Source organism: Mytilus edulis, unplaced genomic scaffold (genome assembly GCF_963676685.1).
Source record: "Mytilus edulis unplaced genomic scaffold, xbMytEdul2.2 SCAFFOLD_1162, whole genome shotgun sequence".
In the NCBI taxonomy this organism is placed as follows: domain Eukaryota; kingdom Metazoa; phylum Mollusca; class Bivalvia; order Mytilida; family Mytilidae; genus Mytilus; species Mytilus edulis.
The window spans coordinates 3,661-27,354 of record NW_027268724.1 but is presented as its reverse complement, the minus strand read 5'-3'; the positions used below and the strand labels follow the sequence as shown (position 1 = coordinate 27,354).

At 33.0% G+C, this 23,694-nt stretch overlaps 1 protein-coding gene across 1 annotated transcript; it reads left to right on the top strand.

Annotated features, from left to right (window-relative positions):
* Nucleotides 1–581: 581 nt before the first annotated feature.
* On the top strand, nucleotides 582–20,630 carry LOC139508248 (STARD3 N-terminal-like protein; the record flags this gene model as incomplete). The annotated part of the gene is given in 4 exon segments (XM_071295948.1): nucleotides 582–659; nucleotides 4,359–4,412; nucleotides 16,240–16,369; nucleotides 19,425–20,630. Coding segments are annotated over 4 exon segments (378 nt in total), but the record flags the coding sequence as incomplete, so codon positions are not given.
* Nucleotides 20,631–23,694: the final 3,064 nt, after the last annotated feature.

The window sequence follows — 23,694 nt, the reverse complement described above, 5'->3', positions numbered from 1 at the left end:
TTCTTGCGATGTTGAAGACTGATTTATGGTCTTTATCTGTTTTCTGCTCTAGGGTCAGGTTGTTGTCTATTTGACATATTCCTCATTTCCATTTTTTGGCATAACATGAACTGATCTAGCTGAGTTCGATTCATAAATTGCAAAAACAGTAAAGTTCTGGTTTCCTTTCCAAATTATGTGAATTATATGGATTAATCAATAAGTCAGTATTATCTAGACATTTGAGTTTTGAAAAGCCAGATGTGACATCTGTATAGATATGTGTGATTTTGAAAATAAGTAATTTATGTTTCTGAAAAATTTATATTCAATGAATGTGAAAAAATGTAGAAATAATATAAATACATAAAACGTGTATAACTGAAATATGTTTAGCCAAGGAGTATCTAGTTTGTCTTTTCACAGAACATTTTAAAATCCCTATTAAGATTATATGCAATGTTTACGTGAAGAGAATATATCATTCTCAAAACATTAGACTTCAGATTCGCTGTCCAGAGTAATGACAAAATGAATGAACCGTATATATTGTTTTAAGTGTTTTATAGTTTTAAGTTCCCAATGATGTTCCTGTTTTTCAGATGCTGTCAACAGTTAGACTCACCCTGTTGTTACTAGCATATGCATTATTTAGAATAAATCATTGGTGGATGATAGCAGTAAGTTATACATATATATGTCTCTTTTTGATATTAATGCAATATTAATGAATTTGTTCAATTATTTTTATACAACTGCAAAATTTTTTGCAGTCATATATTGGTAGCACTTCATCATTGTTGTTAGCGTCATCCGAAGACATTTGGTTTCATGGCGAATACTTAAGTATGAGTTAATAGAAATCTAGGAAATTTAAACACAGGTTTATAACCACTAAAGAAAGGTTGGATTTTGGGGGTTATGGTTCAGGAATTAGGAATAAGGGGCCAAAAAGGGGCCCAAATAAGCATTTTAGAGTTTCCAGACAATAACTTGTGGAACAGTGTATGGATCTCTCTGAAACTATACAAACTTGTGGCACAAGTTTCCAAACCACAAAGGGATGGTTAGGAAAAAAAATGTTTTTTTGGTTGTTTTTTTTTTGGGGGGGGGGGGGCTGCAATTAGCAACAGCATTGTGTAATGCACAAAAGCAAAAAAATTGAATATAAATTCAAATTATATAACCAATTCTAATTTGTCGACTACAGTTATTCTGTGTCAGAACCTATTATGTATCATATATTTAAGGGCATCCGATACAGTTTCTCGATAAAATGTCATTTCCTTAATTTTTAAATATGTTGTAGGCCTTGGCGAGTTATAAAATAAAACACAAAATAAAACATAGGTCACCGTGCTCGTTTTCGAGAAAATTGAGGCTGAAAATTGGGGATTGGTGCAATTTGCAAAAAAGTTAAACAATGTTATAAATTTTTTGGAGCAAATATTCTTTGTCGTAAATTATTAAGATCGGGTTCAATTTGAAGCTGTGATAAGTGACAATAAGGAAAAAAATAAATCCCTACACAAATGACTATACAAATTTTTCAAGCTTTGCTTAAAATTGCGAACCAGATGCTCAAAGTGGGATTTTTTTAATCCAAAAAATATAGCAATAAAGTGTTTCTGAAAAATGTCATTTTTATCATTTTTCTGCATGAACTGCATTTTGTCATGCTTTCTCCAAATATGAAATAAAAAATATATGTCACCGTGCTGGATTCTATGATAAACGCGATTTATCCTAAAAATTGCGTCCCCCCTTTGTAACCTCAACGTTAGCGCTAAAGTGCACGACGTCGTTGGCAGACTTTTTTCGACGTAAACTTGAAAATTACCGGCAACATTTTTCAGATGTATAAAAATTGCTTGTAAAGAGCTTTCTAAAAATTGGTAATATTGTTTTCGGAAATAAAATCATGTGAATCATAAATACATCTCTTTGTTTGTGGTCTAAGTGAGAAACATCCCAAGAAAAGTGATTACGGACTGTTGATAATTTTTACGGCTTTTAAAATTAAAGACGCGGCAATTTAAAACTTGACATACAGGTTACATGTACTGTACACACTCGTGCATTAATTTATGTATTAATTTATAGCATATGTTGACCTCTAGATGTTGTTTTTTTTTGTTTTTGTTTTGTTTTGTTTGGTTGGCTGCTATTTATTACAATACTTCTTTGGCTTTAAATTCTTCTATTCACGTTTCAGTAATCACTTTGTTAGATTTCACATTTATTCATAAAATTAAACTTTTATTCTGATCAATGATTACAATTGAATAAAATTGGGAGGCTCCTAAATATTTTTAAGTTCAGTTTTTATAGTTGACTATGCGGTATGGGCATTGCTCATTGTTGAAGACCGTACGGTGACCTATAGTTGTTAATTTCTGTGGCATGTTTGTTTCTTGTTAAGAGTTGTCTCATTGAAAATTATACCATATCTGTCAGAAAACAAAAACAAAATCTTATCAAGGAATATGCTAAAGGATGCTTTTGTCCAAGAGAGATAAACCAGACCATATTTTGAAATTTTTGGATTTCGCAAAAAACGATTGAATTAATAGCGAAAGGACTGGACATATTACCTATGCATAATTTCATTGGTAAATAACTATATATTATAGAAATAATTTAACTAACAAGTATATTAAATTTTATGCAATAATTATTAATAGTTTCTTAGATACGGCTCGACATGTGAAAACCCCCTCTTTTTTCATAAACTCAATAACTCTAAAATAAAAGAATCGTCCCTAAAAAGTATACAGATCTTCAGATTCATGTAACTAAGAAGTGTGTAAGGTTTTAAGCAATAATCAAAAATCATTTTTGAGATACAGCGCGAACTGTGAAAAAACACCCCCTGTTTTAGTTACAAAGTCTTGTAACTCAAAAAGTTCACAAAAAAGATATACAGATCGTTTGACCATCATGAAAAAAACCAACCATATTTAGTTTAATGACTTTAGGATAATATGCTGTACCATTTTACGACGTACAGACGGACGCCGCACATTTGTATACCATAATACGTCCCGTCAAAATTTGTACGGGCGTATAAACATATTGTTGGCTATTGTCTTTATAATTTTCTGCGGAGTTCAGTATTTTTTGTCGTTTTACTTTTTGTTAGATAAAATACGTGTTACGTGGAGTAAATAGGAACTTTATTAAAGTTGTATCATTGTTGATATTAGCGGAATGCCATTATTTATCTAACATAAATGAATTGATCAGTTAGGAAGTTTACTTCTTGTTGTACCTAGATTTTCGGTATTAGTTTTAAAATATCATTGTTGGTTTTCCGTGCTGTAAAAAATGACAGAAAATCGGAGCCGGACTAAATTGTGGATGATGAATGATAATAAAAATGTCCTATGCTTGAACAGAATATTTTTTACATCAATTTGGGAATCAGAATATGTTTTCAAGACAAATACTACTAGTAGTCCAAATAATTATGACAGTAAGGAAGGGTATATTAAATTTTTGCTTTGACGGTCCGCCTTCCTGTGACGCGTGAAAGAAAAAAAAATATAATAGCCTTTCAAGACGTTTGGATTAGTAAAATACCATACCTCCTCCAATCTTTTGAAGTGCAATGATCGTTCCATAAATATATTCCATCTGAATTTATTATTTTATTTTAGACAAAACTATATCATATGTAGGACATACTTCCTGAACATGCATGAAATATTTGCCACTTGACGTTAAGCAAACAACATTCAATCAATTTATTGGACATAGTCTTGGTATAAAGCTGGAATTTAAGGTAGCGTCTTTCTCATATTAAAATGATAATTGACATGCATTATATTAGTAACATCAAAAGGGTCAGTCATCTTGAGATTGCTAACTTTACGATAGTTAAATTTGTTGAAGATCTCACAGAAACAGTAATGTGTTTTATTTCTTATGATTTTATTAGACTGTTATCCTTTTAGAATCAAATGCACTAATATAATGGTGTAGAAGTTAGCATGCGGGAGAAACAGAAATTGGAGCATCGGAAAATCCACATTACGTTTCTTATTACGGAAAATTACACGCATTACGTCCCGCAAAAAGTGACGTTTTGCGGGAATCCAAACGCTTAACGTCGCGCCAAGAGTTAACTCCCTTGAAACTGTATCGGATGCCCTTAATTACAATCCAAGTTCAGACCTGTATCAAGCGCAAATATTGTGTCCAAATTTGCCCTAACTGTTCAGGGTTGGACCTCTGCGGTGGTATCCAGCTTTGCTCAGCGAAGCAATTTATTAGTTATTGCAATTTTTCTTTGCAAAGATAAAAAATGTGCAATGCAGGATGCCATTGGAAAATCTGTTCTGTTATAAAACATGTACTTTTTTTTTGTTTCGATTCAGATTACAACTACATTATCCTGCACATTCCTGCTGGCAAAATGTTTTGTGTTTAATGTAAGTATTTTTTATGTATGTTTTGTATTTCATTTCATTTTTCTTAAGGAAAGAGAGGCAGAAGATACAAGGGCTATCAAAAACTGTAAGTCAAATAAAAATGTATTACACATTTCCAAAAATAGAAATAGTGAAAAGATATCCTCAATTACTAAACAGAAAACTAAAGGATAAGCAACAGGAAGACCCCCAAAAGCTGAGATGAACTCCAGAAGGGTCAGTTATGATTCCATGATAAATTGCCCCACTGGCAAATCGCCCCCACACTTAATCGCCCCTCTTATGAAAAGGGTAAATTTATAATCCGGTATATCTATTATATCAAAGTCATCTGTTTTTGATTCAGATAAACAAATAAAATCATGTTAATGAATAATTTCAACAAATTCTGGATATTGCATCCTATTTCTTAAACCACTACAGTTTAATGATAACACATTACATATCATTTCGTTTATTTTGTCCCCTTTTTTAATGTCTCTCTGTGGGGATCCTAGTAATCTTTGGGCATTTAAGAAGTGTGACGCCTCTTACTTGTCTGCCTTTGTTCTGGGGTAGTAAAGTGAAGCGGACTATTCAGTGCCGATACTGCATTGTGCCGATACTGCATTGGAATCCTCTGAAAGCAACATTGTCTTTCACTGATTGCTGGTTAGTGCTTAATTATTCTTAATTCAAAGACAAAAGTAACAAATCCGGTAAATGCTATGATAACAAATAATGATTAAATAAATTTTCGTATTCTGTGTAGATTAGTTTTGGTTTAAGTGGAGCGAAAATTATATATTCATCTAGATATAAGCGATTTTCATGAAGTGGGGCAAGTTTGGCAGGAGTAATGTTAACAGGATTTGGGTGATTTTTTTTAAAAGTTAGGCAAGTTGGTGAAAAAGTGAGGTGATTAGGTGTGGGGCGATTTGCCCTGCGTCCAGTCAGTAGTGCCTCCTCATTCCATGGCATCTGTAGTGTTATTCCAGTTGAAACTTGCGGAATAATAGCTTGTGATTGGCGACCATCAGTTGTATTATTTGGGAATTAAGTCTCCTTTGGAAGACTCAATTGTTGTTACCGTTTTGAAAAAAAACACTAAAATACTCGCTGAAAATGGGAAAAATTCACTTTATGTTGTTTCATTTAAAATTTCGCTGTTTTTATCAATTGATAGTTAAGGCTTAAATTAAAATATTGTTTGTTTGCAGTTTACTAACCGACCCTTGAAAATCCTCCCGACTGTGAAAATTTTATTGCTTTAAATTTGAAGAAAGTTTTTTTAATACTTCTATTGACGCGATCCGGAACTTTGGGTCCTTTCCGGAAATGATTTAAAGTCTGGGCCAATTACGCATTTCAAGTTCGGTTTTTTCTTAGCTTCCCGTCAAGCGTTTATGTGACCATTTAATGATAAAGCACATGGAAATTGTTTTACAGGTATCCATGAAGTCACGGGGGAGTACTTTACGCTGTCGTCTCGTGTCAATTTTAAGACAAATAACAAACAAAAAAGTTTATTAGTAAACTGTTTATACAGATTCAGGCTCATGTAATGATGTGTGATGATATCATTGACGATGATGCAGCGGATATTCATAACTGACACGATAACCATTCTGTCTCTAACAAATCGGGTACAGAATCTGTGGAGCCTGACTTTATGGAACCAATTTCAGTGGTTAAATAATTCGACAGCAGCTTGAAGTATGGCATATTTTCTACAAATCGTTGTGAAAACGACAAAGATGAAACCACTCCTCCGTGACTTAAATCTTCATGGATATCTGTAAACACGTCTGTACGGAGGAAGGGCTCATTTGAAATGTTAATGGATATATAGATCATGCCAAATCAATAAGAAGCAACCCTAACTACACAAAGATGTAGAGAAAATGAATGGTTAGCTTGAAAAATAAATATACTCTCTCTATATTAAATCTATCTTCGACTGTTCGATTGCAATGAGTATGCTCCTTTAGGATAAGGGGGGGCTGCTCCACTCATTGCAATTATTTTCTTTCTTACAATATTAAATATACTCAAACTGTGTGGCCTGTGTGAATTCAATTAAAACATGTCCTTAGGAGCTATGCTGCCAATTTTTTTTATGCATTAAAAACATTTCAGTACAGTCTACAGACCATTTACTTTTAATGGGGTGCTATGGATTTCACCCCAAACTTTAGATTTCTTTGGTTTTCATTAAAGCCTGGCAAAAATATAACCTTATCACATACCCGTGTGTGGGGGTTACTGACTATCCTTTTGGGTATAACTGTGCCGACAGCACTTGCCAAATCATACCCTAGCTGTTCTAACCAGAAAACACTGAAAAACCTACCCTGTTCTAAACAAAAATATTTAAAAACCTACCCTGTTCTATACAAGCTCAGAAAATGTATACCCTGTTCTAGACCGTATAAAATAGATGCAGTTCTAGACCCGGGTTCTAGACTATCTTTAAACAGTTAAATAAGCGATCCTGTTCTAAACAAATACTTTGTTTAAAAAAAGACCCTGTTCTCACCAGAAGGGCATGAAAAAGAGACCCTGTTCTAACCAGCAGGACATGAAAAAGGGACCCTGTTCTAACCAGCAGGGTATGAAAAAGTGACCCTGTTTTGCGGCACACTCATACCACTAAAAATATAGGAAGTAACTCCCCCGGGATCACATATAATTAAATATTGTTAGAAATATGAAAACAGTCGAATGTCTTAATACTTTTTTTTCAAGTTGCCTTTTTTTCAATTGAGGAAGATTCAATGGTTATTTTTTTTTTATTAAAAATACACTCTTTAATATCTACATTTTTCTGATGAAAATACTCTACTCATGAAAACATTCTAGTCAAGAAGCATACATGTCTGAATATATTTCTTTAAAACAGTTCTAGTCATAATGACATTCCTTGTTTATAAGTGTTCCAGTATTTAATAATTACCGGTATACCATATTTTATGTCATAAATTGGATAATGACACTATGTTAAAGTTTCAGTTTTGGTTTAAAAGTTTTTTATCTGAAAATGCCTGTTCATTTGATGTTGGTTTTCAGCATGTCCAGTCCAGTGTTTGTTGTTTTAAAATGTTTTTTTTTCTTCACAAGAAACTTGGTTTAGTGTAACTGCTTGTTTAAACTGTATTTTGGCTGATAAAATAAAATATTTTTCCTACCTACCGACCCTTCAGTCTGAAGGTACAGTCGGAAAACTGCAAACAAACATATTTTTAAGGTTGGCCTAATAAGTGAACTTAATTTGAACTACATTATTGGTTCACTGTTATAGACAATTTATTCATCTTTCTTTTACTGGTTGTTGCAACAAAATATCTTCAGTGGTTACAAAGTTATGATAAAAAGTTGAATACTATGCGTTTGTTATGAAATTTTGTACTTTTGTTTTTAGCTTGCTCAGTGTAGTGATAAAAGAGAAAAATAAATCAAATTTATGCTATTATGTGTTTTGTTTTCTTTCTAGTATATACATTATCAAAAACTACCTCATTTATCAAAATTGCAGTACCCTAGCTGGAGATATATATGCCATCAAAGTTGGATATACAAATAAAGTGAAAAAATGTCTAGTCCGTAGACATGCATTCCCTAGTAAACTGGAAGCATAATTAAATTAATGTTGCATTGCTAAGTTCCTGTTCTTTTGTAGATATGAAAATACTACTAACATTTTTTTCTACCATCTATTAATAGAGGAAAAAATTCAAAAATATGTCAGAATGTCTTGTCCGTAGACACATGTCTTGTCCGTAGACATGTCTTTTTATCAATATTGCTTGGCTTTATGGGTCTTAATTAGTCCTATGAGTAGTCTAAACTTAGAAATATCTTATTTTTAATAAATAAATGGTAATTTAAGTGTTCTCAATTTTTGTAAAATTACTTTACAGGAGTGGATTTTAAAAAGTGTCAGATTATCAGTCATAAAAAGTATACTTTATTTTACTTCAATATTGTTTATTCCAGTTGCTGCATACCTTTAAAGATTAACTAAATCAAATGAAGAAAAAGTATTTCTCTCTCTCTAACTTTATCTTTTGCACTTCAGTATTAACAGCAGATGAGGAAGTGTCTACGGACAAGACACTAATCTTGTACATAACAAGTATTAAATTCAATTATTTGTCTGCTATGGAACTTAAATCTTATTTATAGGTGATGAAAGTTATCTATTCAAATTAAAACTCAGTATTTTCAACATAAATATAGTCACAATTAATTCTAACAGAATTTTTTTTTAACTGAAATTGTCTTGTCCGTAGACATTACCACAATATATTTGTATCCAATTTCCTTGAGTTCAGCCTAATTTGATAGATAAAATTTAAGTTATTTTTTCAAGAGAACACATTCAACTATGTCAAAATTGAGTTTTAATAATAGTTTGATTGTTTTAAACAGTCAGATATATGGATTTCAGTTAAAAGAATGTGTCTTCATTTTGGCTTAATCAATAAATTATTGAGATAGGTAAAGAATTATGGGTACACTTTTATATTTTCCAAAATTCAAAAAACACAGCTTAGAATTTAATTGGTAACTTTTAATCTTAACAATCATCTTTGAAAGCATTTTATTGAATATCAATAAAATGTCTTGTCCGTAGACATTATCAAAATGTATTTGTTTCCATTTTCCTCGAAGTTAAGCATCATTTGATAGATAAACCTGATAAAATGTATGTTTTTTTTTCAAGAGAACACTTTCAGCTATATCAAAATTAGGTTTTAATAATGCATTTCATTAAATATGAATACAATGTCTTGTCCGTAGACAAAACATATTAATTGTATTGCTAAGTTTGATTGTTTATTGTAAGAATATGCATCAAGTTATTTTAATGTTCTATACACCGAAAGAAAGGTTTTTTTTTGAAGTTTTGTTATTTAAAGATAAGTTTAGATACAGTTTTATCAGATAAGATTAATGATCAAAGAAAGCTACTGTTGTTTGAAATAACTGTGAGTTAAACATGTTCTTGTCATATTTTTTTTCAATTAAAATGTTTGATATTCAATAATTCTAAACATATTTTGTTGTCTTTGTCATTGACCAAAAATCTGACACTGGTGACCATGTCTTTAAGGCAACCATTAAAGAAAATTATACATTTTTTAAACACCATTTATTTAATAAGAAAATTAAAAATTTCTTCCAAAAACTGCATGTAATTATATAAATGCTTCCAGTGTTAGCCTAACGATGGCAATTTTTCATAATTTAAACCAATTTTGAACCAAAATATCAAAAGAGTTTTTCCCTGAGGTGATACTCATTTTTGACTTCATGTGAAACACAAAATGCACATCTGATAGTGGCTAGGCATGTTCCTCTTTAGTCTCTAAAAGGGGCTAGTTCTAGATCTATAGAATAAGCCTTAGAACTTGTTCATATCGTTTGCTTTCAAAGTTTTTTGTCAGATATTTTTGTTGCTATCAATGCTGAACCTCATATCAAGGCTTATGTTATAAGACTATGAAAGGGGTGAAAATCTGGGTTACAGCTAGGATTTAAGGGCAATGGGGCAGTGTTGAGATGAGGAGTTAAGTTGATCATGTTTAAAGATTAAGAATTGAAATAATTCAATAAATAAATGATTTTACTGGTTTTTGTCTTGCGTCAACAAAGTCATAAAGGTAAACTAAGGTAAAGTGTCTCTGGCAGCAATGTATTAGTTTGTGACTAGGTCAGTGTATAGGGACTTACTAATGGTAGCTAGGTCAGTGTATGGGGACTTATTAGTGGTAGCTAGGTCAGTGTATGGGGACTTACTAGTGGTAGCTAGGTCCGTGTATGGGGACTTAGTAGTGGTAGCTAGGTCAGTGTATGGTGACTTATTAGTGGTAGCTAGGTCAGTGTATGGGGACTTATTAGTGGTAGCTAGGTCAGTGTATGGGGACTTATTAGTGGTAGCTAGTTCCGTGTATGGGGACTTATTAGTGGTAGCTAGAGGAGTGTATGGGGACTTATTAGTGGTAGCTAGGTCAGTGTATGGAGACTTACTAGTGGTAGCTAGGTCAGTGTATGGGGACTTATTAGTGGTAGCTAGAGGAGTGTATGGGGACTTATTAGTGGTAGCTAGGTCAGTGTATGGGGACTTACTAGTGGTAGCTAGGTCAGTGTATGGGGACTTACTAGTGGTAGCTAGGTCAGTGTATGGGACTTACTAGTGGTAGCTAGGTCAGTGTGTGGGAACTTACTAGTGGTAGCTAGGTCAGTGTATGGGGACTTACTAGTGGTAGCTAGGTCAGTGTATGGGGACTTACTAGTGGTAGCTAGGTCAGTGTATGGGACTTACTAGTGGTAGCTAGGTCAGTGTGTGGGGACTTACTAGTGGTAGCTAGGTCAGTGTATGGGACTTACTAGTGGTAGCTAGGTCAGTGTATGGGGACTTACTAGTGGTAGCTGGGTCAGTGCTATTTTGTATGTAGTTATAGAAGTATTAGCACAACTGACTTCCTTGGCAGTTGGATAAGCATGAGCACATCTGACTTCCAATGGAAATTATTTTACTGGCAAATACGGGTCAATTGGATTGTGTTAACAATAATTCTAAAAAAAATCAACACTTTCTTCCTGGTTTGTTATGGTATGTAATGAAATAATGAAAGTCATTTAAAATGTTCTTTTCTATTTTATTGTAAAATTCTTAATATGTAGTGATTTAAAATTATTTGTTAGTGCAAAAGATAAAAGTAATTCATCCATTGCAAGGGTTTAAGTGGGTCTGGTTTAAGGGAGTCTTTAAATATCACTTTTTTTACTTTCAACCCTTGTTTAGTCAAATTTTATAGTAGCAGTTGTTTTAGTAATCAATTTTCACACCTTATAATGCCAAGTTGATTGGATATTGTCTATTGTCTATTTATATTTTATATATCCAATGAATGTAGGACTGAAAGTCTCGGGACAAAAAAGTCACGATTCAGTTTTTGAGATTATTTTCTTTGAAGAATAAAACACTTATTTATAAAAAAGCATTTTTGTATTTTTCTTGAACTATTGTATATAAACCAACTTTAATTCAGTGTTTGTCGTATGTTTATGTGTTACATATTTCTTTTTTTTTTCATTTTCGAACATAAATAAGGCCGTTAGTTTTCTCGTTTGAATTATTTAACATTGTCATTTCGGGCCTTTTATAGCTGACTATGCGGTATGGGCTTTGCTCATTGTTGAAGGTTGTTAATTTCTGTGTCATTTTGATCTCTTGTGGACAGTTGTCTCATTGGCAATCATACCACATCTTCTTTTTTATATTTGTAAACAAAATCAGTAACAAAATTAAAAAAGATTATAGAATAATTGTTATGAAAACAAAATGTCATAGTGGCTTCATCTTAAATTGCTTCACAGTGCCAAGAAATATAAGCTGCTTTGCTTTTGGGCCAATTGGCATTTTATTTGGGCAAAAAAAAAATCTTTCATTCGCGTCACAAACCATATTTCATTTGGGCCAAAACTGACCTCTTTCATTTATGCCAATATTACAGATAAGGATAAAACATATAAAAAAAAACTTTAAAAAAACTTAATGATAAAGGCAGTTTTTGTTTCCATACTTAAACATATTCCTTAGAAATCATGTAGTCATCATAAAACCATTCTAGTTACTGTAAACCAACTTATTTTCGTGGATACTTTATTTCGCGTTTTACCCTTCCTAGACCATTTTGTGATTTTCTGATTGACTTTATGTAGTTTAATAAGGAATGATCAAAGTTTTACATATTTGCGACGATTTATATTTACGTTTTTTTCTACTAGTGAAAGTCACGTAAATAAATCGCTCGCGAAATTTAAGTTGGTTTACAGTAGTTAAAACTTTGTTATAAATCAACCTAAGATTAAACATAAAAGATAGTACCATACACTAGAGTAAACTTATGAGACAGTGTCTAAGAACTCTATAAAAATATAGGAGTCTGTTCTGTCAAAAAACTTCTAAGCCACAGTCCTTGATGTATTCATGTCATTTCTTATGTGCATATTATATTTAAGTCTCCCAAACAAAGTTTGGAGACTTATTGTTTTTGCTCAGTTCTTATTATTTTTATTATTCTTTTTCCTCTTCTTCTTCTTCCGCCACTCTAAAAATGAACTTGTCCGCAGCGGTTCTCCAAACCCGCTCGTCAGATTTAAAAAGGATTTTATAAAATGTTAGACTAATATATGTCTAGGGGAGCCATCAATCTTTCGTTTGTGCATTGGGGTCTATTTAAAGGATATTTTTGGGGCATAAAGAAGGGAGGGGTTTACTATAGAACCCTATGGGACTTTATTTTTAGCTCACCTGGCCCGAAGGGCCAAGTGAGCTTTTCTCATCACTTGGCGTCCGTCGTCTGTCGTTGTCGTCGTTAACTTTATAAATTTTAAACTTCTTATAGAGAACCACTGAATGGAATGAAACCAATCATGGCTTGAATGTTTCTTTTGAGGTGCTGACCAAGAGTGGTTGCTTTGTAGCCGATCCATCATCCAAGATGGCTGCCAGCGGGGGACTTAGTTTAACATAGGACCCTATTGGAAATTCATACAAATGACTTCTTTTAGAGAACCACTGAATGGAATGAAACCAAACATGGCATGAATGTTCCTTATGAGGTGCTAACCAAGTGTTGTTACTTTTTAGCCGATCCATCATCCAAGATGGGCGCCAGCAGGGTACTTAGTGTAACATAGGACCCAATGGGAATTACATACAAATGTCTTCTTTTAGAGATCCACTGAATGGAATGAAACCAAACATTGCATGAATGTTCCTAATGAGATGCTGACCAAGTGTTGTTACTTTGTTGCCAATCCAACGTCCAAGATGGCCACCAGTTGAGGACTTAGTTTAACATAGGACCCTATGGGAAATACATACAAATTTCTTCTTTTAGAGAACCACTGAATGGAATGAAACCAAACATAACATGAATGTTCCTGATGAGATGCTGACCAAGTGTTGTTACTTTGTAACTATCTATCATTCAAGACGGCCGCCTGCAGGGGGTCTTAGTTTAACATAGGGCCCTAAGAGAAATGCATACAAAAGTCTTCTTCTAGAGAACCACTGCATTGAATGAAACCAAACATAGCATAAATGTTCCTTTCCTAATGAGGTGCTGGCCAAGTGTTGTAACTTTGTAGCCAAATTTTATCTTTTTTATATGATTTCAAAAACCCAAGTAGAGTCAGGTGAGCAATACAGGCCTCTAGTTTAAAATTTTCAAATGACTTTAACTTGAAAACTGTAAGTGATAGACACATTCAGTCTTCAGAAATGATCACAGGACAATAAAACAAATCATATGAAATATATGGTGAGTCCCTGGGGGGTCACCCCACCCCTTTCAATTTGAGAGTATACTATAATCTTGTAAACGGTCGAGATCCCCACCCCTAAACCATATATATTCTTGGTATGGGACAATAAGCACATTAAATGAAATAAAAGGGAAGTCCTTGAGGGGGTCTCCCCCCACCCCATTCAATTTGAGAATGTGCTATTGTCTTGTAAAAGGTCGAGATCCCCACCCCTAAACCATATATATTCTTGTATGGGACAATAAAACAAATCAAATGAAATAAAAGGGAAGTCCCTGGGGGTCACCCCCACCGCCTCTTGTTGGAAAACTTGTAAACGGTCAAGATCCCCACCCCTAAACCATATATATTCTTGTATGGAACAATAAAACACATTAAATGAAGTATAGGAAGAGTTCATGGGGGTCCACTCCATCCGCTCATGTTTGAAAAACTTTTAAATGATTGAGATCCCCACCCCTAAACCATATATGTTCTTGTATTGGACAATAAAAGAAATCAAATGAAATAAAAGGGAAGTCCCTGGGGGTCACCCCCACCCCCTCTTGTTGGAAAACTTGTAAACGGTCAAGATCCCCACCCCTAAACCATATATATTCTTGTATGGAACAATAAAACACATTAAATGAAGTATAGGAAGAGTTCATGGGGGTCCACTCCATCCCCTCATGTTTGAAAAAGTTTTAAATGGTTGAGATCCCCACCCCTAAACTATATATGTTCTTGTATTGGACAATAAAACAAATCAAATGAAATGAAAGGGAAGTCCCTGGGGGTCACCCCCACCACCTCTTGTTGGAAAACTTGTAAACGGTCAAGATCCCCACCCCTAAACCATATATATTCTTGAAAGGAACAATTAAACACATTAAATGAAATATAGGGAGAGTCTATGGGGGTCACCCCCCCCCCCCCCCCTTCATGTTTGATAAAACATCAATGGTCAAGATCCCCACCCCTTAACCAAATATATTCTTGAATGGGACAACAAAACAAATCAAATGAAATATAGGTGAAGTCCATGGGGGTCACCCCCACCCCCTCATGTTTGATAAATTGTAAATGGTCAAGATCCCCACCCCTAAACCATATATATTCTTGTATGGGACAATAAAACAAATTAAAGGAATATGGGACCATGGGAATGGCGAATTATGGGAACTTTGTTTGGGAGACTTTGTAACAGCATCCTGTTACAATTACTTCTTGTTATTCAAAAGATAGTCCATTTTTTTCTTTCTGCTATTTTAGAACTGCAGGCCATATTAGTTGTAATTCTGGCTTTTCCAGTTTTTTGGTATCCTAAGCGACTTGTCTCCATTTTTCAGTACATGTGATAAGCTATATGTGTTGTGATCACAAATTACAAACTTATTTACTCTGTTTGTCTCTGAATGACTCTGAATTCACAATGTCTATCTTCTCAATCATGTGAACATAATTTTAAACCTTTGTGAATCTCAGTTTAGTATCAGAAATGAGAATAAACTCACTCAATTATCCAGAGACAATCCTTTTAGAGCAATAAATATTTAACTTTTCTGTTATATCTTACCTGCAATACCTGTAAAATGGTGCAAATGAAGTTTTTATTTTTTTTTAGTGCAAATGAAATTATAACGTTGTGGTGCAAATAAAAGATAGGATATTTTAAAAATTGGCGCAAATCCAATGAATCCAAATATACCCTGTACATGATTAAAATTTAGTCAATCTTTATTTATCAAGTCTAAAGAACAATTTCCTACACTGTGAAATGAATACATGTAAAAAAAAAATCAAAAAAAATCAAGATCTTTCTCATAAATAATTATATTTTCAAAATTTAATAGTTGGACACAAATATAATAATCTGGAAAGAAACACAGGGAAATTACATATGTATGAATTTAGGTATCCATGAGTTTATTAAAACATTTATTTTGTGAAACTGTAAATGTATGTTTAATATAGGATGTAAAACTTTTTATAAACATGCAGACCCACAGTAAAATTAACCAAATATTTTTATGCCCCACCTACGATATTAGAGGGGCATTATTTTTTCTGGTCTGTGGGTCTGTTAGTCTGTTCATCCGTCTGTCCCGCTTCAGGTTACAGATTTTAGTTAAGGTAGTTTTTGATGAAGTTGAAGTCATATCAATTTGAAACTTAGTACACATGATCTTTCTAATTTAAATTCTAAATTAGATTATTGACTCCAATTTCACTGTCCACTGAACATAGAAAATGATAGTGTGAGTTTCAGGTTTAAGTTGTTGGTCAAGGTAGTTTTTGATGAAGTAAAATTCCAATCAACTTGAAACTATACACATGTTCCCTATGATATGATCTTTCTAATATTTAATGCCAAATTAGAGTTTTTACCCCAATTTCACAGTCAAATGAACATAGAAAATGATAGTGCTAGTGGGGCATCCATGTACTATGGACACATTCTTGTTTGACTCCCATTGATAATAATTCTCAACTGAAATATTAATGTTTCATGCTCTCATTTTTTCAGTTTGCTGATACAGAGCATGACAATGCATTAGGATATGTACTGCTGATAGTATCATTTAGCATGGCATGGGTTGAGACATGGTTTCTGGATTTTAAAGTCTTGCCATCTGAGAAAAAGGCAAGAAAGAAAGGTAAACAGACATGTTCTTTCATGTCATGTAAAGTACATCTCTAGTGGTTGGGGCCTGTTATCCATTCCCTGCACTAAGAGATGTTTCTTTTATCACACTGAACTGAGTATGATATGAATAAGTGATCTGTAAACTTGTTAATATGGTTAGCCTATCCTGCATTGTGTAACAAGAATTGTAACATAATACAGGATTTTTCCTTTGAAGTTTTTATGTGATAATCTGCTTAATAGTTCGGTTTCTGAAAAACCATGGTTTAATATAAAGATTGATATGTTATTCCATAAAAAAGAATCGTGACGTACTTTGTCCTTGCAACTTCATGTACATTGGCGGATCCAGGGGGGTGGGGTTCCGGGGGTTGGAACCCCCCCTTTTTTTGGCTGATCAATGCATTTGAATGGGGACATATAGTTGGGTTTGGGGGCTGTTCATAACGGAGCCAGATTATTTTTGCCAATGCATTTAATAAATGCAATAAATATTGGTTTGGGAAAATCTTTTTTTTTAAAGATTTTTTATTGACAAATCAGAGCCGTATTATTTTGTTTTAAAAATTCTCAGACCCCAGAAAATCAAATGAACTTAAATCAAGATAATTCGATATCCTTGGTTCCAACAATATCCTTAATTAAAATCTACGTCTTCAAATTTCATGGCCATTCTTAACGACATGTAATCACTGAATGAACCGGCTGATTTTCGAAAAATTGTCTGGATCGATTTTCTTGTGAGAGTGCAAAGCATTGAGCTAGAACAACACTCCCACTAGTTTTTTTTTATTGGATAAAAAATCATCAGGCCACTTTTCAATGATGTTACAAAACATATACACCACGCCTTACTCATTAACAAATTTAAACGAACTCCTCCTACAGCTTCGTCGTTTAAATATTTTAACTCAAATAGCGTGGTTAATATAATACTTGAAACATTTCTATTGGCTATTTATTAGGTCAATGGTGATTTCCAAAGGTCACAACATACTACTTTTCCCCCATGGCCACTGAAATTTATGTTTTGTTTAATGCAAATTAAACACTCACATGTTTCACCTCAAGAATTATTTTTGTCAAATTTGAATTCCATTCTGAAGTGTACAGAAATCTTGAAGACATCTGATATTTATATTTGACACCAAAATCAGACTTTTGATATACCGGTAATGCTAGGAGTAAGTGCAATTTCAGACGTTTTCCCTTATCAGTCAACCCTTGACTTCGGAATTTTTCGAAGAATGTTTCTGACCACTATAATGTAAATCCTTTTTGCCTCACCTACAATAAATTTTGCAATGTGTGAGACTAGGGATTACTATCAGGGGTAATATAGTTGTAAAAGCATAGTCATCTCAATTTTTTTTATAAACAACTTAGGAAGGCAAAATATGTTGTTTTTGTCAACACAACAAAATCTGAATGAAAGCAAGGAAAAATGAGTACAGATTTGTCAAATATATATTAACCTCAGATTGAAAGGGTTGTATCATTATGTGGAGTCACTGACTTAAAGGTAGGAGAGGGACGTTAAGATCTGTACATGTAGCAAGCAACACATACAATATAGCAAGCAACCCATTAAAAACATAGCAATCAACACATATGACACAGCAATCAACCCATAGGACATAGCAAGCAACCCACTAATACCAGAATTGGGACATTCACATACAGAATGTGTCCTGGTTTTACACATAAGAAGTCGCTCATCTTTTTAACCTAAACCTGGGACAGTGGTTCCAAAGAAAAAACTTTATAAAAAAATGTAAATATGCTAAACAGCTACAAAAGACACCCCCTCAATAATAGACCAATTTGGAACAGGCACATATAGAATGTGGCAGACTTAAACATGTTTTTGATGCATATAAAAATATGTGGTATTTTACATTATAATTCATAATTCATTTGACAAGAAAATTCTTCATTTTAGCCTGTTAATTTTTTTGATTTGAGTGTCACTGATGAGTCTTTTGAAGACAAAACGTGCATCTTGAGTGCAAAGTTTGAATGCAGGTATCTGTGATGAGTTAATGACAAGGTCGATAAATCTTAAGAGAAACTTATTTGTCATTACCAGTATTTTAGATAAAACATAAATTTGTTTCTATATTCCATATCACCTTGATTTAACTGTCTATTAAGTTTTTGTCTAACCACTTCAAAGTCGAAATAGCAAGATAAGACTTAAGTGTACTGTTCTGTGGTCTTGTCAGCAGCTTAAGCAAAGTATTAAATTGTGGTTAGTTCAATTTAAGGGCATTTAACCACTAGTGGTAGATGAATGATATTAATGGTATGCAGTTGTACTAGCATTTGCTAATTTCTATTCCATGGAAAATATTTGGCCCTTCCCCCTCAACCAAGGTCTGTTGACTTGATACTTACCTTAGTTTATGTGTTCAAGTTGTCTGTTATTGGGAACCAAGATAGGTAGGTCAATGATATTTGGTATGCAGTTGTAGATTTAGCATTATCATTAGCACATTCATTTCCATGGAGATTTCCATTCATTGTCTATTTACTTTGAAACTTATGCATATTTTACATGTTAACTTTAAGATATGATCAATTTATGATGAACCACTAATGGCAGGTCAACAATATTTGGTTTGCAGTTGTATTAGCATTTGTTGATCTCATTTCCATTAAAAATTATACATTGTTATATGGTCATATTTGATTGATCTTGAAATGTTTGCAAAGGTTACATGATAAAGCTTGTGTTTATGTTAGTTTAAAGGGAACCCCTAATGATAGTCAATGCTATGTGGTATGCAGTTTATAGAGCATGAGCATTTCACATTTCCATAGAGGTTATTAAGCCTTACATCTGTAGTCTTGGTCCATTAACTTTGTCAACTTTGCATAGTTTACATGTTAAAACATTGCTCTGAATTTCACCATTTGCATTATACTATTGAATAAACGCAAAGGCAAGACAAATTTCTGTGTCAACAGATTTATTTTTGTATATAACTGTTCAGACTTATTTTAATGTAATGTTTCTTTTGACTTATATAAAGAATTTAATGCAACCAAATGTAATGTTTCAGTAACTATGGGTCAACATGATGAACGATCCCCCTTGCTTGGAGATGTAGAAGGTCAGAGACATGGTCGTGAATATGCTGAATACTACAGTCCAGAAAACAGTGATGGTGAGAAGTAGTCTTATATAATGTACCCTGAATAAAATATCTAAGTAGTTCAACAATGTATACTTATTTCTAGGGATTTCAACCAGTATTGAAATTATATTGCTTGTTTGCAACAAGTACAGATCACCAAAATCAATCTTGATTAATCTGTTTCCTGTTAGAACATTCTCAATGATATTTTGTTTTGTTTACTTACTGGTTCCAAGATTTGATCCCTATATTTCATCTGATAGAGATGTAACTTAGGAATGTTACCAGTATAAATTCACATGAATAGCAGTCAAAATTGAATTTTAAGGATGACCCAAATTAGAGGGAATGGTGGTACATAATTTTAGTATAAGTTTAAATCCTTATAAGTTCAGGGCATATAAATGTTGAAAATATGCCACACAGCCCTATGTTTTGACCTTTGAATAATAAAGTAGTGTATATCAACTTTGCTTTCTAGGATAAAATTTTAACGAATCTTCATAGTAACAGTGGTAGAGTGTCAGCCATGAAGGGAGTTCCTATGGGAAATTGCATTGTTTATATTTAAACAAGTGCAACCTATATATAGTCTCATAATAATAAAATTGAGAATGGAAAAAGGGAATATGTCAAAGAGAAAACACCCAGACCAAAGATCAGACAGACAACAGCTGAATTCTACCAATGGGCCTTGAATGCAGCAAGAAAGTCTCACACTCAGAGCTGGTCCTCAGCTGACCCCTAAATAAAATTGTGTACTAGTTCAGTGAAAATGGACATCACACTCAACTCCAAAAAAAATAAATGAACTAAACATACAAGACTAACAAAGGCCAGAGGCTCCTGACTTAGGGCAGGCGAAAAAATGTGGCGTGGTTAAAGGATGATTAATAAGTACTACTTAGTATATTAAGTGAAGTGTTACTTCACATGGTGACATATTTGGCAGTAACTGAATTTTTTTTTTGCAATATTTCTTTTTTGCTCAGAGTTAGAGAATTTAAATTGTCCCCTTCCTGAAATCATTGACTGTTTTGGTTTGCTTGCCCATGCAAGCAAAACCTTACATGATCAATTTCATCTACTAGTTTGTTATAAGCATCTTAAAGGTTTTGTTTGCAGCATGCATGCTACAAGCTAGTGACAAGCATTCTTCAAGTATGCTGGTTTAGGACTTAATAAATTTAAAGTTGAACCATGTTTGACTTTGCAATAATTTTTTTTCAAAAGATGTTTGTCTGATTGATTGTTTAATACTTAATTTGCATATATAGTGATTGAGTTATTAATTACAGTAGATTATTCCAAGCACTATAATTACAAGCCCTTAATAATAAAATATAAGGTTTAATGTTGAATATGCAATTGCTCACTAAGCCTAGAATTCATGCTAGTGAATTTTAATTTAGGTAGTTGTTATTCCTGAGCTAGTTCTTGAGACTAAGTCCGGAAGTTGGTTTCTATTCTCTCACTTTAGTTTGCCTCAACAAAATGTTATGAAACTTATACTTAATGCTAATTATCATAAAACAAAGATCAGGCTTCATCTGTGCCCCATGGCCACATTCTCCATTTATTTTTAAAAAGTTATGTGTCCCTTGGAAATATTAAATTTATGGAAAATGCCCTCTAAAGCGCTCTCACAGATACAATGTTTGCCAGATTTCTATAAAACCTATACTATAGATTAATATCAGCAATATCTCTGAAAGTTTTATATTTATATTTTTTTTAAAGAGTTATGTCTCTTGGAAATATGACATTTATGGAATATGACCTCATTAGCACTCTCACAAGTACAATTGTTGCCAGATTTTTATAAACTTATATTATAGTCTAATATATATATATCATCAATATCTCAGACAAGTTCTAAAATGGTGGAAGATAAACTTAAAAAAAAAAGAGTTATGTCTCTTGGAAATATTAAATTTATAGAAAATGGCCTCGTTAACGCTCTCACAAATACAATTCTTACCAGATTTTTATCCCCCATGTAACTCGTTGCGGAGGACATAGAAATATTGGGTGTCTGTCTGTGTGTACTTCTGGCCTTCTGGCCTTGCTAGTGCTCTCAAGGGTACAATTCTTGCCAGATTTTTATGAAACTTATACTATAGGTTAATATCAGCAGTATCTTGGACAAGATTTTAAATTTTGGATGATTGACTGTTCTTAAAAGAGTTATGTCTCTTGGAAATATCAAATTCATAGAAAATGGCCTTGTTAGTGCTTCACATAGTAAATTTTAAAGAAGTGAAACTCAGGGGATATAAAACTTAAAGGGGCACTAGCTATGAGATGTATGAAATATAAAATATCTTGTTTTTGTTCAATCATTAATTTGCTGTAGCAGCCAGTATGAGTATGGTTCAATTTGATCATGAAATAAGCTCAGAAACATTGATGATGACATTCACTTGCAAGTAAATAATTCGACCTCATTGAATCTGTAATCATGTGAACTTCAATTAAACCCCTTAGCTAGAGGTGGCTAAGGCATGAATCATGTGTGTTCAATTATTTAAAGGAAAAGAATTTTAACATTGAAATTGAAAATATGAAACAAAACAAACTAAACTAAAAATCACTAAAAACAAATCATGTTCCTAAAAGCTCAACATGAAAAATGGAAAAAAAGCACATACATTTTTATACCTTGATGTTTTATTGGCTTTCTAGGGGGCATAGTTTCGTTTTGTGCCCTTTGAACTTAAGGATGCTTAACTATGGCATGCTCATAAATCCTTTCTGTGATTGGACAAAATGCTGTCATGGTGGGTGATTTGGTTGTGTTTGAAAAAACGTCTCGTTAATTATATCGTGATGAAAAGCAAGTGAAAAACTATAAATATTTGAACTAGATCTTACAAAGATTTATATTTTAATTAAAATAATTGTTTCTCCAATAGCTCTTTGCATCCGTGACAGCTGTTTATTCGGGGCGATTATATAATTTTTAATGTAAACTTTGTTGTACGAACGTACATGACTTTTAGAACACACCTACGCATGTGAGATTTCCGTGGGGTTTTGGTGAATGTAAACAGAACTGTACGAGGACTGAGAATACTGAACACAAACAGAGAAAACGTTATTTAAATGGTATCTTTGTGCTTCTGAAGGTTATCGAACTGATAGTTTTAAACATATACTCAAATTTAAATACGTCGGATATCTTTTATAAAGATAGTTCTTGTTTTACAATAATTATACAAAAATATCAAACTTATTCTGGCCTGTGGTATATTCAAGCAGGCTAATGGAAATAAAAATACTGTAGATTGATTTATTTTCATGTATATTAATTTAAATGGATTGAGGAAAACGTAACATTTTTGGCTGAGATTTGTTATCATATGCATGGTTTTTCCCAAGTCTGCATACAAAGTTAAAAACTATTGTAATATGTTGTATATTTAAAGAGGGGGGCTCTTTAAATTTGTTGTTCATCTGTATAATCTACAGTATAACCTGTGTCCTATAGGTGAATATGAATGAAGCTATCCTACTTTTATGTTCCTTATGTAAGTTTGTGACTTCCAATTTTTTTTATTTGTGTTAAAAAAAAAAAAAAAAGTTGAAGATGACAGTTTAATTTTAGGTACTTATTATAAGCCATTTAGCCTGTCCTAATTTTTTATACGACCGCAAAAATTGAAAATTTTTTGGTCATATATTGGTATCACGTTGGCGTCGTCTTCGTCCCAATACTTTTAGTTTTTGCACTCTAACTTTAGTAAAAGTGAATAGAAATCTATGAAAGGAGTAGGTCCGGTAAGGGCCGATTTTGGCCCCAAATTTCAGTTTCATCTAACATGATATTTAGGACACTTTTTAAACACTTAAGTGTCTATTTCAATTGATTCCATTAGTTTATGTAAAAGATTTTAACTGATTCAGTCATTAAAAACGCTCCGATTGAAGCTTTTAAAAATATGAAAAATCTAACAAATATGCCAAAAAACGCCACTTTTCAGATGGTTTTCGTCAAAAATGAAAGTGGCCGCATCCGTGTTCATCTTCAACCTTTATATATGTTATGTATTATCATCAAATACAACTTACATTTCAATATTATGAATGAACACTAATGCGGCCACTTTCATTTAAGACGGAAACCAAAATGCTATAATTGTGAAGATTTCAGTAATTTAGCATGACTTTATGATGCTAGTACACGATATATGTA